Source organism: Chelmon rostratus, chromosome 24 (genome assembly GCF_017976325.1).
Source record: "Chelmon rostratus isolate fCheRos1 chromosome 24, fCheRos1.pri, whole genome shotgun sequence".
NCBI classification, from domain to species: Eukaryota; Metazoa; Chordata; class Actinopteri; order Chaetodontiformes; family Chaetodontidae; genus Chelmon; species Chelmon rostratus.
In genome coordinates, this window is record NC_055681.1 from 1118340 (window position 1) to 1133169 (window position 14830).

The 14830-nt window shown below is 48.0% G+C and overlaps 1 protein-coding gene across 2 annotated transcripts in view; it reads left to right on the top strand.

Annotated features, from left to right (window-relative positions):
- agap1 (ArfGAP with GTPase domain, ankyrin repeat and PH domain 1) overlaps positions 1-14830 on the top strand; it is a 137163-nt gene that overhangs the window by 64530 nt on the left and 57803 nt on the right. For both annotated transcript variants that reach the window (XM_041966571.1, XM_041966570.1), the window contains exons 4-6: positions 6399-6484; positions 7052-7193; positions 8247-8381. In XM_041966571.1, the coding sequence (XP_041822505.1) occupies positions 6399-6484; positions 7052-7193; positions 8247-8381 (363 nt within the window). The remainder of the gene's footprint in view (positions 1-6398; positions 6485-7051; positions 7194-8246; positions 8382-14830) is intronic.

A 14830-nucleotide genomic window follows, 5' to 3' on the forward strand; every position in this document is an offset into this window, starting at 1 on the left:
CTCAAACGCTTTGAGCCAAAAAACAACCGACATCCAACGTTCGTGTGCCAAACTCATCCAGCTTTACCCTCAGCCCCCTCCCCCTCCAAGATTACAGCCACCAAATAAATAAAAAAAAAGCAAAACAGATTAAATCAACTTCAAAAAACCAGGAGGAAATAATAAACCGAGGCTGGATTAAAAACCCCATCAGGCAAAATAAGACGTGAACAACCTCCGTCTCCTGCACGCACCCGCCCAGAGCAGCGCCGCCATGTTTCCAAAGCCTCTGCCTCCCCGCCGCCCGTCCTCTCAGTCTGCACTCAGATCTGACCAGCAGAGCAGAAGTAAAGACGGAGAGAGCAGAGATGGTCACGCATGGAGCTCTGCAGTCTTTAGTATTCAGTTCTTCACTGAGAAGCTCAGCCTGGAGATAATTTCACCGTTTTGCTTGAAAAACAAGTTTCTAATTAATTTCCTGAGAGTCAAATTAATCAGCTGATCGTTTCTTTGATGTTTGTGGACACCTGAACCAGCGTCTGTGAACCAATAGTCAGCACGTGGTTAGCTTAGCTTAGCGTGAAGCCTGGAAGCGGGGGGGAACGTTCGGTGTTTGAACACACCTCCTCCTGTTCGCCTGCTCGCAGCACTGACGAACTCCTGCTCATCATATTTATCAGTGAACATAACATCTCACCCAGCGTGTTTAATGACACGGTGACGTCTCTGAAAATAAGTAAATCCTCTAAAGTGACTGAACGGGCGCAGCGGCATCTTTAACGATCGCCCGCCTTCTCCAGAGCTCCTCAAATAAAAAGCTAAGCGTGCTTTCCGACAGCGTCTCTGCTCGCACGCCCCGCGGAGACGGCCATATTCCTCATCCAATATTAAAGCTCCCCCACATGCCGTACGGGACGGCAGCCTCCCGAGGCAAAGACCCACTTCTTCTAAACCCCGTAAACCCCTTTAATATTTCACTCTCTGGAGCTGGATCCTGCACGCAGAGACGTTTCAGGAGACATCAGACTGCGGAGAGGAGACGCCGTCTCCACCGGGTGGGACGGACGGAAGACATTTCTCACCATCAACCCTCAGCAGGTGTGATGTGGCCAGATGTTTTTCGTCCAGTCGTTTAAATGATTCATCCTGTCAGAGATCGCTTCAGTCGATCCTCCAGGACGCTCAAACTAAGACGCAGCTTTAGACTTTTATTTTGAAAGGCTCTTAATGCATCACAGAGACTTATTTTAAACACATGATTTTTTATTTTTAATATTCTACATTATTTATTCTTTTCTGAATATATCATATCTTGTTTTTATGCCTTTGACAACTGGTTGTTGCTGTTTGTTTTCCATCAGGATGATAATAAAGTTAAAGATCTGTGACTGCTCAGACCAAGGAATGAACATGAAGTGCTGTAATAGCTGTCACCGGCACTTCCTGCACAGATGTTTCACATTAAAGGAACAAATGTGCTTTTCAGGCTTTTACTTTGAAGCATCTGCAGGAAGTGCTGAGTTTATTCTCTGTGGAAATAAATTAAATAAGATCAGAAATGCTCAACAGTGGAGCTTTTAATCTGTGAGTGTTTTAAACAGAGACTGAGCAGCACGACGTGTTGTGAGAGTGAATTTACCAGGTGAGCTGCTGGAGGCCAGGTAATCACACCCCCAGCGTTTCTAGCTGCCGTTTTTTAAATTAATTACCAGTTGGTTTAGATTTCTTCTAGGCGATATCTTCTCAGGAAATGAAGCGAAACAAAAAACACTGGAGTCCAGAAAAGCCCCTCATGAGCACCCGTAGTTCCTTTCTGTGCCCGCTCCAGAGCAGAGAAACTGAAGCCCCCTCAGTGGGACTGCAGCTAATTAACCCCTCTCCACCTTTTTGTACGTTTGAAGCTTCAAGCGTTGTTTATTTTGGTTGAAGACGCTCCCGCTAACGGCCACAAACCAGTTTTAGCTCCGGGTCCCTGCTGAAGAACCCGGGCCCTCGACGGTGAAGCAGGGAAGCACCGAACAGTTCGATTTACTTCGTCTGAGGTTTGTCTGGGATCAGCCGGTGAGGGGTCGTTTTCTGCTCCAAACCTGCGAGCAGAGAGGCATCCACACGCTGGTGGCGCCCGGGGATCCCCCGAGCAGATTATTTCTGAGGTGGACGTACAGAAATGAGAAAATGTCCTTCAGCAGTGACGTACCTCCTCTTGAAATGCCCTCTGTGGCTGCGCAGCTCCGGCCTGCAGCGTCAGCCCGCCGAATGCCCGCCGCTCGGCCTTAATTACACCGCAGCGCTGCCAAAAGCAACACGACGCGGCTTTTCAAGCGGCCTCACATACCAAATCTGAGCCAGCCCTAAACAACGGCTCCCCAGAACCTTTCATCTAATGACTTGGCACCGCCGCCCATTAAGGAAGCGGCGATTCAACTCCAATTAAAGAAAAAAGCGCTTTGATATTGTTGCATAACCGCGAAGCAAAGAGAGGCTTCGGGGGCAGAAGGGAACGGGGAAGCTGACGTGTTGTTTTGAAATTCCTGGGATCTAAAAATAAGCGGCAGCCCGGATTCCCATGGCGATTGATTGGGAACGGAGTTGGTGGCTTGCGAGCGGCAGAGCGACCGCAGCGCCACAAAGCCACGAACCAGAACTATTCTTAGGCTGCAGACTGGAGCCTCGGCTGCAGACGGCTCACATCAGCCCCCGTTAACGAGCGGGAAGAGGCTGCAGACCGCTCGCTCAGCCCTGAGCAGCACGGCCAGCGTTTACACGACTTTTCTTAATTTGTGTCCGAGCTCTGCTCTGCTGCATTCAGGGACACTCAGACGTTCAGGTCTTCATGCAAAACCCAAAAGCAGATGTGGATGTTTTGAAAATGTTGTCGTCGTCATCAGTTAATTTACAGATTAATTTAGTCATGCGACAAATCTCAAGGATTTACAAGTTGGAAGGAGGACATCGGAGTCATGTCAGAGTGTCCTTGAACGCACCGTCAGAAGGAGCTGACAGGACAGTCAAAGGGAGCGTTCACAGTGACGGATCATTTAGCTCAAACTTATTTGATTGATTTGCTGCTCTGGAAATCGACTCTGCAAAGCAACAGCAGCCATGTGAGCATACAGTTTGTTGCATGGGGGGGTGTTTGCCTAATGTGAAAATGCCCCAAAAAACCCCAGAAAGTTGAGCTCAAGCGGGAGTGTTTGAGCGGCAGCAGATGGAATCCATTAAAACAGAAAGGAGCTTTGGTTGGGAAATCACCCGCAGCCACTGAACTAATGCTGCTCACACGAGGAGCCAGACTTCATTCAGAGATTCTGTTGTTTTACACAAACTGGCTGATGCACATTTATTGGAAAAGAAATAATGTCAGGGTTAAGCTGCTTCCCCGGGCTTTACGTACTGTCAGTGAACGCCCCGCAGACACATCGGTGTGAGTCCAGCCAATAAAAACAGAGTATTTGTACAATCAGTCAATCAATCACTCAGCGTCATGTGACGTAACGGCGGTCGTCTCTGTGAGGACTGGTTCGTACTGGCGGTGCGTTCAGGTGCATGAAGGAGTTCTCCAGCAGCGTCTCCTGTCAGTGACAGATTAAATTCAGTCTGTCTCTCGCCATGTGCTCAGCAGTGAAGCGGTCCAGCCACGATCTCGTCTCTCTGTGCTTTTCTTCTTCTGCAGCAGTTTTTCTGATGCGTTTTTGTGCTCGCTGCTCTGACCTCCGGCCGACCTGCACAGAAAACTCTGCACACACTTTGTTTTGTTTTCTCTCTGTCTTTGTTTTTCTGCCTCATAATCTCCTCTCTTCTTCAGCTCTCTTGTCTCTGCGCTCATCTCTCTCTTTTTTTGCCTCTCCTGGTGAACTCTCTCTGGGTTTGACTGCATGTATTAACTGGCTGCGTTGCTTTGTGTTTCCTCTCTTTCTTCTTTCTGGGCTGCTCTTGTAAACTAGCTGACGTGGATGCAGGTAACTATGCTCCCTCTCCTCTGCCCTTCATCCATCCATCCATCCCTCCATCCATCCGTTCGTCCTCCGCCGCTTTGACTCTGACTGCAGCGTGTTGAGAACAGCTCGGGTTCAGCGTCGCTGAAGTTCGTCAGCTCAGCATTCTGTATTTGCACAATAATGTCGTAAAGTATGGATTTGATCTTTATTTAGTTTTTTCTCTCAAGGAAAACTTTATTTTACCTCAGATTTGTCCAAACTGGTCATTCTGTCCAGCTCACTTCCTGAGATATTGATGGGAAATTACAGACCTGATCAATAAATTCTAATTTTCTGATCAGTCTTTGAGGCTCCGGACTCTGAACCTGAAGCTGGACTCAACACATCGCCCCCCCCCTCATATCTGAGCTTTGTGTGAATGATTTCTTTAACTTCGTCCGTCCTCATGTTCTGCAGCTGTGTGCATGCAAACACTACACTACACCCCCCCGTGCACATGCACTGTATGTAAATGAAGACACATGAACGAACGCAGCAGAGTCAGACTCTGCTGACTGGGCATTAAATGCACCATCTGCTTTCCTGCAGCAGCGTGACGTCCGCACGCAGGAAGCTTTCCGTCTCTTTTCCTTCTCCAAAAATAAACCTGACACCTGCCGATTGTGTCACGTGGAAGCAAAGTCATTTGTTTGTGCCACGAAAATAATGCGTTTACCTTTTACTGTATCAAGATTTCATGCTTTAGAGCTCAGATACACGCCAGGAATAAGAACAGCCTGTTAAAGATGGACGAGGGAGCTGTTTTAGTTTGCTCACGCTGTCTGTGCTGTGATGCATGAGACACATAAAACCTGGAATAAGAATCCTAAATGTTCAACAATGACGGCAAACCTTCAAACGTTTCACAAACCAATGAGAAAAACGAGTTTTGAAATGAAATATTAGATTCATGTCAGTAAATATAAATATTTCCTGACACTCACAAGTGAAGTTCAGGGTTCAGTGACACGAGCTGACGACCTGCACAGTAAATGTTTACAGACGGTCAGTCGCTCTCTTTCTGTTCACTGATTGTCGGTTGTCCCGCGGGCCCTGAACACACCATCTGTCTGTGTGGGACATTTCTTCTGTCTTACTGCTTTTCTGAAACTTGACCTGCAGCAGACGAGACAAACGCTTCCACGCTGACGCTTTGAACCTGTGATGTCATCACAAACATCCACGACCACGAGTCACTCGTCCTCTGGGAGGAAACTTCCTTTCTGTTGGAAACTTGAACGTATTTCTGCAGCCGTGTGTTTTTCTCTCGCCGCCACATGAACGTCCACTGTGTCATTAGTGTGTGGTGCGTAGTAGAGGCGGCCGCCGCGGCGCTGATCTCCACATGCCGAGCCGCGGCGCCGTCAGCACGCCGTGACTCGTCCGCAGCGTTCGCAGATCAGCTGAGCCTCGCGGGAGAACCCGAAATAACACCTGCGCTCCGTTTTTAGTTTGATGGACTTCCTGTAAATCCTCAGTTTGTTCCCACACTGACCCAAAGTGGAGCAACACTCAGCCAGAGTTTAGATTTTCACTCTGCACACAGACGTGAAGGACGAGCGCGTGATCAGAAGAGCCAATGAGACAACCTGAACGTGTAAGACAACAGAACGTGAATCAGAAACAACAAAACGAGTCCACGATTAAAGACTGAGGCAGCATGATCAATAAAGCACAAAATATGAAATAAGTCAGGTCTAAATCTGCTTTCAGTGCCTTTAAAAAGAAACAGGAAGTGGACTGTTAGCCCGCTGATGAATCAAGTCCCACAGAGCCAACGTTAGTCCTCCGATCAGCTCGCCCTGCAGCGGCAGGTTCAGCCAGAGTCCTCGAGCTTCTGGACGACGCCCCCCGGAGCCCGAAATCAACACGAGTGACGGAGGAATCGTGGGAAAGAATCAGATTCAGAAGTGCTGCTTCCAAAGAGTTCAGCCTCAAATGTTCCACTTTAAATCCTCTCGGGGGAGCGGGACTTCCTGTTGTCCCCATTTAAAACCATGATCACAGCACAGAACCGCCGGGTCCAGGACCAGGACCCGCTAGAACCACGTCACTGCTCGTCCAGTCAGATCAGGAGAAAATGTCAGAAAGCTCAGGAAGAGCTGCAGGTGTGTGTGTGTGTGTGTGTGTGTGTGTGTGTGTGTGTGTGTGTGTGTGTGCGTGCGTGTGTGTGTGTGTGTTTGTGTGTGTGTGTGTGAGATCAGTCTTTCACTTATTTTTATCCATCTCAATCATCGTCCATATTCACTCTCCTCTCATTTAGCGTCGATCATCCGTCACCAGATCAATTAATCAATCAATCAATCAATCACTGCCGTGTCATTGATCGGCCCCCCCTCACCGTGAACCTGTAGCCCAGGTAGACGTGAACCGTCTGTAGTCGTGTTAGAGGCGGCTCTGCTGTGCTGCGTCGTCTCTGACGGCCGCTGTCGTTTCCTGCAGGCGGTCGCTTCAAGAAGGAGATCGTGGTCGACGGTCAGAGTCACCTGCTGCTCATCAGAGATGAAGGAGGCCCCCCGGAGGCCCAGGTGAGTACTGCACCTGCACACAACACCTCAGGAACTGACTGCAGGCCTCACACTAACCTGCTCTTTAACCCGTAAAGATTATTTCTGATCATACTGGAGCGCATGGCAGCGTCTTGACTCTCTCAAAGTCACAGGCTGGACTGTTTCCCAGCATGCAACTGGTGACAGGTGGGCTTCACTGAACAGGTCACCGGCCTGCACACAAACAGCTGATTATTCCCGCTCACTTTCACCTGTCTGAAGAAAACACAGAATCCATCCAGGTTTTATTTCAGCGTCTCTCAGGTGGAGATTTTAATGGGAGTCGGTCTAGACAGAGAACAAGACAGTTTATGAATTATTCACTTGTTTTCTTTCTGCTCTTCTTCACCTTCGCTGCCTCTCGTAGCGTGACTTCCTGTCTGTCCTCTCAGCTTCAATCCCATTGGTTCCTCCTGAAGATGGAAATCTTTACAGTTCAGTTTTTAAAAAAAACGTCTCCTCGGTGCAGTCAGACCGGAGGAAACAATGCGTTTGTTGATGCTCTTCAGTGTAAATAAAGTTACATTTGAAACGCTCTCTCTGCAGTTTGCATTGTGGGTCGACGCCGTCATCTTCGTCTTCAGTCTGGAGGATGAGATCAGCTTCCAGACGGTTTATCACTACTTCAGCCGCCTCGCCAACTACAGGAACACCGCCGACCTGCCGCTGGTGCTGGTCGGCACGCAAGGTCTGACACACACACACGCACACACACACACACAAATGCACACGCACGCACACACACACGTACACACACGCACACCCACACACACACACACACACACACACACACACACTCTCCCCTTCTCTTTGGACAAAGCTTTTCTGTGGCGTTGCTGCCCCCCGGTGGTGTATGTTAGTCAGTGCAGTCTGAGAGCTCAGTGGCGTCACCTCGCTGTATTCCTGCACTCACTGCGTGTGTTTACGTGAACACGGGTCCTGGTTTTGGGGGGCTTGTTTGTTTCATACTGTCCCTGCAGCACCTTTCCACTGTTTAGTCTGACTAGAATTAGTCTCACCTGCTTTTGACTCCAAACTGCTAAATTATTTTGAAGTAGAAAACATCTCGATCCCAGCCAAAACACCCCCATAATGTCCATCAACAGGCTGATTGGCTGTAAAGTGACAGGTGTGGTCAGCTGACCAGCCCCCTCTGAGTGTGAGACAGTTAATCATTATTTATAATAATAATAATACATCAGCTATAAAGTATTGAAAATATCAGAAATATCTTCAAGTGTGTTTTATAAAAAATATCCAGTGAAACATTAAATGAAGAAAAGAAGGAGAGACTGTAGCCATGTCACTGCTGAGTTACCTGAGCAGGTGAGGAAGGACCAGTTCAGTCCAGTTCAAACATTTTCCAGCTCTGCCTGATTCACCTGATGGACAGTGAGAGAAGGATAACATGTCCACAGGCCTCAGTGTCCAGATGTCCTTTAGTCTTCATCACAAGTCAGTCCCACATCTTGAACAGCAGAGGGCGCCAAACTGTCACGGAGTTTCTCTCTTCCTCTCTTATTCTAACACAAAGCCCAGAATGAGTCAGTTTTGCAGCCTCAATCAGATATCTGACTCCTGAAATCATCTTTTTATCAGCCGCTGGTTTATATCTACACAGATAATATTAAATACAACAGTCAAATAAAGGTTTCAGGTTGTGTGAATCCACTGTTAAAATAACAGGATTTTGGCTTAAGGGAACAGCAGTGATGTGATTTGTTGTCTTTGTCCCTCTCAGACGCCATCAGCTCAGCCAACCCGAGAGTGATCGACGACAGCCGAGCCAGGAAACTCTCCAACGACCTCAAACGCTGCACCTACTATGAAACCTGCGCCACCTACGGCCTCAACGTGGAGCGAGTCTTCCAGGACGGTAAGGTCCATCCACGCAGCGGAGTCCGGTCCTCTGGGAAGGTGACTTCCCCCCCGACGCCGCGGCCGCAGCCATTCGGACGCTCTTAATCACACGTCAATTAAGAATTAAATGGACCCGCTCGGCTATTTAGCTCAAACCGAACAGCAATTAAGTTTTATCTTAGCGAGGGAAGGAAGGCAGGGAGGGGCAGAGACCTGAAAAAGAGACGATTCCCCGCTGGGATTAATAAGAGAATCAGACATTATAGGAGGAGGAGGAGGGGGAGGAGGAAGAGGGGGAGGAGGACAGTGTCCGAAGTCGTCAAGGTCCTGACTGACCGGGACACACACATATTTTCAGGTCTGAGTAGGCCTGGATGGATCTGACAGGCATGACGAGTCGACCGCAGATCTGTTGTTTGACCTTCACCTTTTCAGTTTACAGTTTTCAGACGTTCGGATCTGGATCGTAAAGATGGGTTTGAGTTTAAAATGCTCTTTTATCATCTGAGACTGCAGGCCTTTGTCTGTGATTCACCGTAGCGGCGAGCTTTACGCCGAGCGTCCGTCTCTGGTTTCTACATGAAGCAGATGAGTCAGAGGTTTGTTGAGAAGAGTCTGTTTCCGAGTCAGCTGTACCAGCGTTCAATAGAAAAAACAGCGATTTAAGGCGTGTTCATGAAGACATCAGTGGTGCGATGGTAGAAGACGACAGAGAGGTCAGAGGTCAAAGCCACAGCATCTGCAGCGCTCCGACTGATCCGGGAGCAGAAGGAAAAAAGTCTGAGGCAGAGAAAAGTTTTTCTATTATTGCACTCAAGTGTCTTTGCAAATAGTAAACCCTGCGGCTCATTTTTTACATTTTGAGAGCGCATTAATAAGAAGAGAGGCAGTTAATGAGGCTGTGGGCGGCCGGTCGGCAGGCGCGGGGTTAACGGCTGTAATTAGAGAGAAATGGATGACACGGCCGCGGCGCTTAATTAGCAGAGCCGCAGCGAGTCTGCTGGCCTCTGGCTTCGTCTGCATCCACCTGAGTTTGATGTTCAGCAGCTCAGAGAACCTCCATCTGTGCTCACAGGTCGCTCTTTTCCTTCAACGAGCCGCGAGGTGTCGATCTGCGACGAAACGCGGCAGAAATCTGTAGCACCGAGCAGAAACCAGACAGCCCAGACCTGTAGAAACCACAAAACACACATTTTTAAAGTCAGTAAAGTACTCGGGTTACAACAAAGGATCAGATGCTGCAGTCATTCAGTCTGAGCCAATGTTGTAGCACTTTGGCTAGTTAGCATCATTCGCTTCAACAAGCCTTGTCCCAGCAGCTCAGGCCATCAGGAGACACTTTCTGGTGGTCAGAACTAAATTTAGACCCTGTTTCTCTGGTCAAAAAGCAGGTGATGGTCTTCAGCTGCTAAAAAAATCATCTTCCTGTGGTTGAAAAAGTCAAATTTAACAAAAAGTTGGCCATTGTTTCGACTTCTCCACCAGGACTGCGGCCCTCGGCTCTAAACCCGCTGGTTTCTACTGAACTCACAAAGCTGAGAAATAAATCACAGAAAATATAAAAAACCTCATAAGACACCTCACAAACACACAGTTTCATTTAAAAAGACTCCACGTTTTGGTGCTGTAGTGAGTGTTTGTGGCAGTGTGTGTGTGTGTGTGTGTGTGTGTGTGTGTGTGTGTGTGTGTGTGTGTTCATGGTGATGAGGGAGCAGCAGTGGTGTGTTTTAATGGATCCATCAGGATCTGTTGGTGGATTCATTCACTGCCGGTTTGAGTCTGAACGTTAAGAAAAACAGAGAATATCAACAGACTGATGGTTGAAGTCAGAACCTGCAGCCTCCTCAGCTGTAATGGCTCCGTTTGTCCTGAGGGGGGCAGTGCAGGAACAGAGACCCGGTCCCCTGAAGGTGGTTTTCAGCCGCTCAGCGGAGGAAGTGATGGATCCAGTTTGAGTGTGAATGTTGATCAGTTTTCGTCAGAAATCTTTAAATAATTCTCAAAGTGTAAAGTTGTGATTAATAATGTGACGAGAGAAGAGGAGCATCATGGGAGAAACCACAGAAGAAGAACATCAGATTCAGGAAAGAGCCTGGAAACATGAAAGAAGGACGGTTTTGGTGGGAGGTCATCAACCGTGTGTGTGTGTTGGGGGGTGTAGCATTAGGCTTCATTGTGGGCTCTTTGGTCACTGAAGCTTCCAGGAAGCTCTACCAGTCAGGAGAGGAAGCTGAAGATGAAGAAACCTCCAGAGAACCTGCTGGACAGGATCTGCAGGATTCATCCAGCACCACAGCGTCAGAGGCCAGCGAGGGACCAGCAGAACAGCCCCGCGTGCCGAGAGGCTCAGGGCTCAGTGGGAACCACAACGAGGTGGTAACGTGACCGCTTCCTGTCCGCTCACACCTGCTGTCTGTCCCACACACCTGTGGATCCCTCGCTGAGGTGGACGGTGTTTGGAACAGCCCTGACATTCGAAGCCTTTAGTTGTCCCGATGGCGCCCTGATGGATCGGTCTGTGAAGACGGCGTGACGCCATCAGGTTTCGTAGAAGTCACCGTGGATGAAGGTGTATCGCAGCTCTGCAGCCCGTCCTCTGTTTGTCCCAGCAGAGGACGTGATTGGTCATTTCTGTTTGCTGTGAATGTGTGTCTGTGTGTGTGTCTGTGCGTGTGCGTGTGTGTGTGCGTGCGTGTGTATGCGTGTGTGTCTGTGTGTGTGTCTGTGCGTGTGCGTGTGTGTGTGCGTGCGTGTGTATGCGTGTGTGTCTGTGTGTGTGTCTGTGCGTGTGCGTGCGTGTGTCTGTGTGTGTGTCTGTGCGTGTGCGTGTGTGTGTGCGTGCGTGTGTATGCGTGTGTGTCTGTGCGTGTGTCTGTGCGTGTGTATGCGTGTGTGTCTGTGTGTGTGTGTCTGTGTGTGTGTGTCTGTGTGTGTGTCTGTGTGTGTGTCTGTGCGTGTGTCTGTGCGTGTGTGTTATCGTCTCTGACACTGTCTCCTTGTATTTTTCTCGTCATTATCTCAAATTAATCAGTTTTTTAATCATCCAGTAGAACGACGAGTTTAATGTTTTCTGTCGACGCCTGAAACAAGACAGCAGCCTGCAGCTGTGTGTGTGTGTGTGCGCGCGCGTGTGTGTGTGCGTGTGCGTGTGTGTGTGTGTGTGTGCTCGCGCACTTTTTTTTTTTCAGCAATTTACGTCTTTGTTGTCGATATTTTTGTGTGTGTGTTTGTGAAAACATTCATGTGTGTGCTATTAAGATGTGTATTGTTGGGTGTGTGTGTTCCTGTAACTGACAGAGTGTGCACAGCTACACACACACACACACACACACACACTCTCTCTCTCTCTCTCTCTTTAATTACTTCTTAGCGTGACCTTAATTTGCGGCGAGGACTTCAGTAATGACGCCGCTCGGCTCTCGGCCTTCAGCCACTTAAAACACTCGCCTTCCTCTAATTGGTCAGGAGCATCGCATCATCTCACACACACACACACACACACACTCATCAGAGCTGCAGTCTCGCTGGTTGAACGCAGTTAGCTTGCAGAGTGGTTGAAACTGAATATCTCAGCTCACCTGCATGACTCGTCTTCACACCTGGATTTTCAAAATAAAAGCTCACTGAATGACATTTTCACATTCTTCATGCGAACAGAAAGCTCCTGCAGGTCATGAGGAAGACGAGTTAAGACACAACACAAAATACTTTCAATACTTTAAACTTATAAGATCAGATTTATCTTTCACACACGCCATTTATCAGAAGAATTCGTATAATTTAAATCTTAAAATTAGCATTTTTGTGTGTGTGTGTTTTGTGGAGCTGCTATTAAAGGCACAGAGGTCATATCCTCATTAATATTTCCTCTTGCACATGTTGGCTGTTAGAGGCAGATTCTGCTTCTTTTTAGGCCAAAAAATTAAATGAATTTAATTAGATTGAATAAAAAGAGGCTTTAGCTGCAGCACTCAGAGCATCATGGAGACGCAGCACAATTTACAGAAAGACGAGTTAAAGCTTTTCTTTTTTTAAATGGAAAAAGGCTCAGACTCTTGGTCTGACATGTTGAATAGTTTTAATTTTTACTTATTTCAGTCAGGAACTGAAACTTTATGTCCTTTTTTTTCTCCTTTCCTCGTTGAATCCTCGTCAGTTAAACTCCAGCAGCTGAAGCAGTTCGACCTGCAGGAACACTGAGAGTCTGACGGATCACAGATTGTTAATAGATTCAGTTTTTGTGCTTCGTCGTCCCTCAGCTGAGGAGTTTCATGTGTTCACTCTCACTCTCAGACTGTCTTCTTCTGCTCTGACAGGACGTGACTGAACGCTCTGATTTAAAGGACGTTTGCAAACATCGCCGTTTGTCGATCGTGAATAAAGTCACAATTTATGAAAGTGTGTGTGTGTGTGTGTGTGTGTGTGTGTGTGTGTGTGTGTGTGTGTGTGCATTGATCTCGCATGCATGTCTCCACGACCTTCGCTCCATCAGCATCCTGCATCGATCGTGGCGGGTCGGCCGGCGGGGGCGGGGCTTAATTACAGCGCTCATATTCAGCTTCATAATCAGCTGGATCGTCACGGCGACAAGCAGAGGCTCCCGGTGAAGAAACGCTTATTCGCACTAATTTGACATGATGTGTGTGTGTGTGTGTGTGTGCGTGTGTGTGCGTGTGTGTGTAATAAAGGTTTTGATGAGTTGCAGCGGCGGCGCAGTGAGAGAGAGAGCAGGAAGTTGCACGAGTGACCACAACATTTAGCGTTAAAAATAATTGGCCTGCTCATCGTCGTGACAATTTTTGTGTTGGGGGAGAAGGGTGAGGAAGAGGAGGAGTCGTGTCTTTCCCCGTGGCATTTAAGTGTCTTCGATGTAAAGAGACTGGTGATGTGTTGAGGTCTGTTACGCCCAAAATAATCCCTCGACGGCTCTGCAGCATTAAAACCAGTGCGGACCTGAAATTAACGATTAAACTCATCATCAATCAGTGTGACGATTATTTTCCACATTAATTAATTCATCGTTTGGTTTATTTAGTATCAGGAAGTGGTGAAAAGGGCCCATCGTGGTGGCTTGAAGCCCAAGTTAAACACTGAAAAAACCCAGAAATCAATTTACTCAAAAGACAACAGGACAATGTTCACATTTAAGAAGCTAAAATCATATTTTTGGCATATTAGTTTAAAAAATACGTGTAATTCTCCGTGGATGGACTCGTCATGTGCTTTAGCTTCACAGAGATTTGTGCAAATGCCCAAAAATACTCCAAAAAATTGTTGACAAGTTTGTGACGTTATTTCAAAGCCCCCCCCCAGTGAAAAGGTTAAAATGTCTGTTTGTGGTGAGTCATGGATTTAAGACCACTTTGTCAGCCGGTGACTACGAGCCGGACCCTGAACGCACCACAGCATCAGCAGATGATGAAGATAATCAGAGAAACTCTCATCTTTCCCGTCATTTTCTTTGTTTAAGGCTGTGTGTGTGCGTGTGTGTGCGTGTGTGTGTGCGTGTGTGTGTGTGTGTGTGTGTTTAACATGTAATTTGCTGTAATGGGAAGTGAAGCCTGGTCCGGTCGGGGGGAGTGACCTCTGTGTGAGGGATGGAGGCAGGAGGAGGAGGAGGGAGGGTGACAGCGCTGTGCTCCCTCGTCCATCAGTCCCTAATTTAATTAGCCTAATTACACCGACATGAACCCCCAACACATACGCACACACACACACACACACACTCTGCTCCTCTTCCTCCTCCTGCTCATCCGTGTCAGAGTGCAGATGCAGAGCGCTTCGTTAGCGCACGCTAACGAGCCGAGATGACCACACACACACAGTCACACACACTCGCTCACAATGTTCTTACACTCAGCCAGTGTGTCGATGTTCACGCAGCAGACACACACACACACACACACACACACACACACAAACAGGTGAATTAACATCTCTGTGTCAGACTTTAACGAACCTAAACTAATAAACCACGTCAGGTGTTTTTTATCCTGCATCCACTGCTGACTGCTGGCAGCCGTCTTGGCTTGACACATCCTGGTCCTGGACCAGCAGCGAGTCTGGGTCCAGATCAGCACGTTCAGATCCAGTTTGTGTCTATACGAAGGAGCGGCTTGTTAATGAAGGGAAATCAGCTGAGTTTTGAAACTTTTCTGATGATGATGATGATGATGATGATGTTTGCTCTCTTTGACAGAAGTTTGTTTTGCATATTGAGCTGAATTTGGACTTCTTTTTCTCAGCAGTTTCTCGTATAAAATCCATTTAAACCTCAGTGAACGCTGGTTAAACCACGGCGAGCCGAATCTGAGCGAGTCAGATCTGGCTCTGATGCGACGCCGCCTGCTCTCGTGAGTCTGCGCTCCACCTCTGCAGCTCCAGTGTTTGACTTTAAAGCGAAGAGTGAAACGCTGCAGAGTCAGCTTCACCTCCCCCTCTTCCTCTTTATGTCCCAGCCGGTGG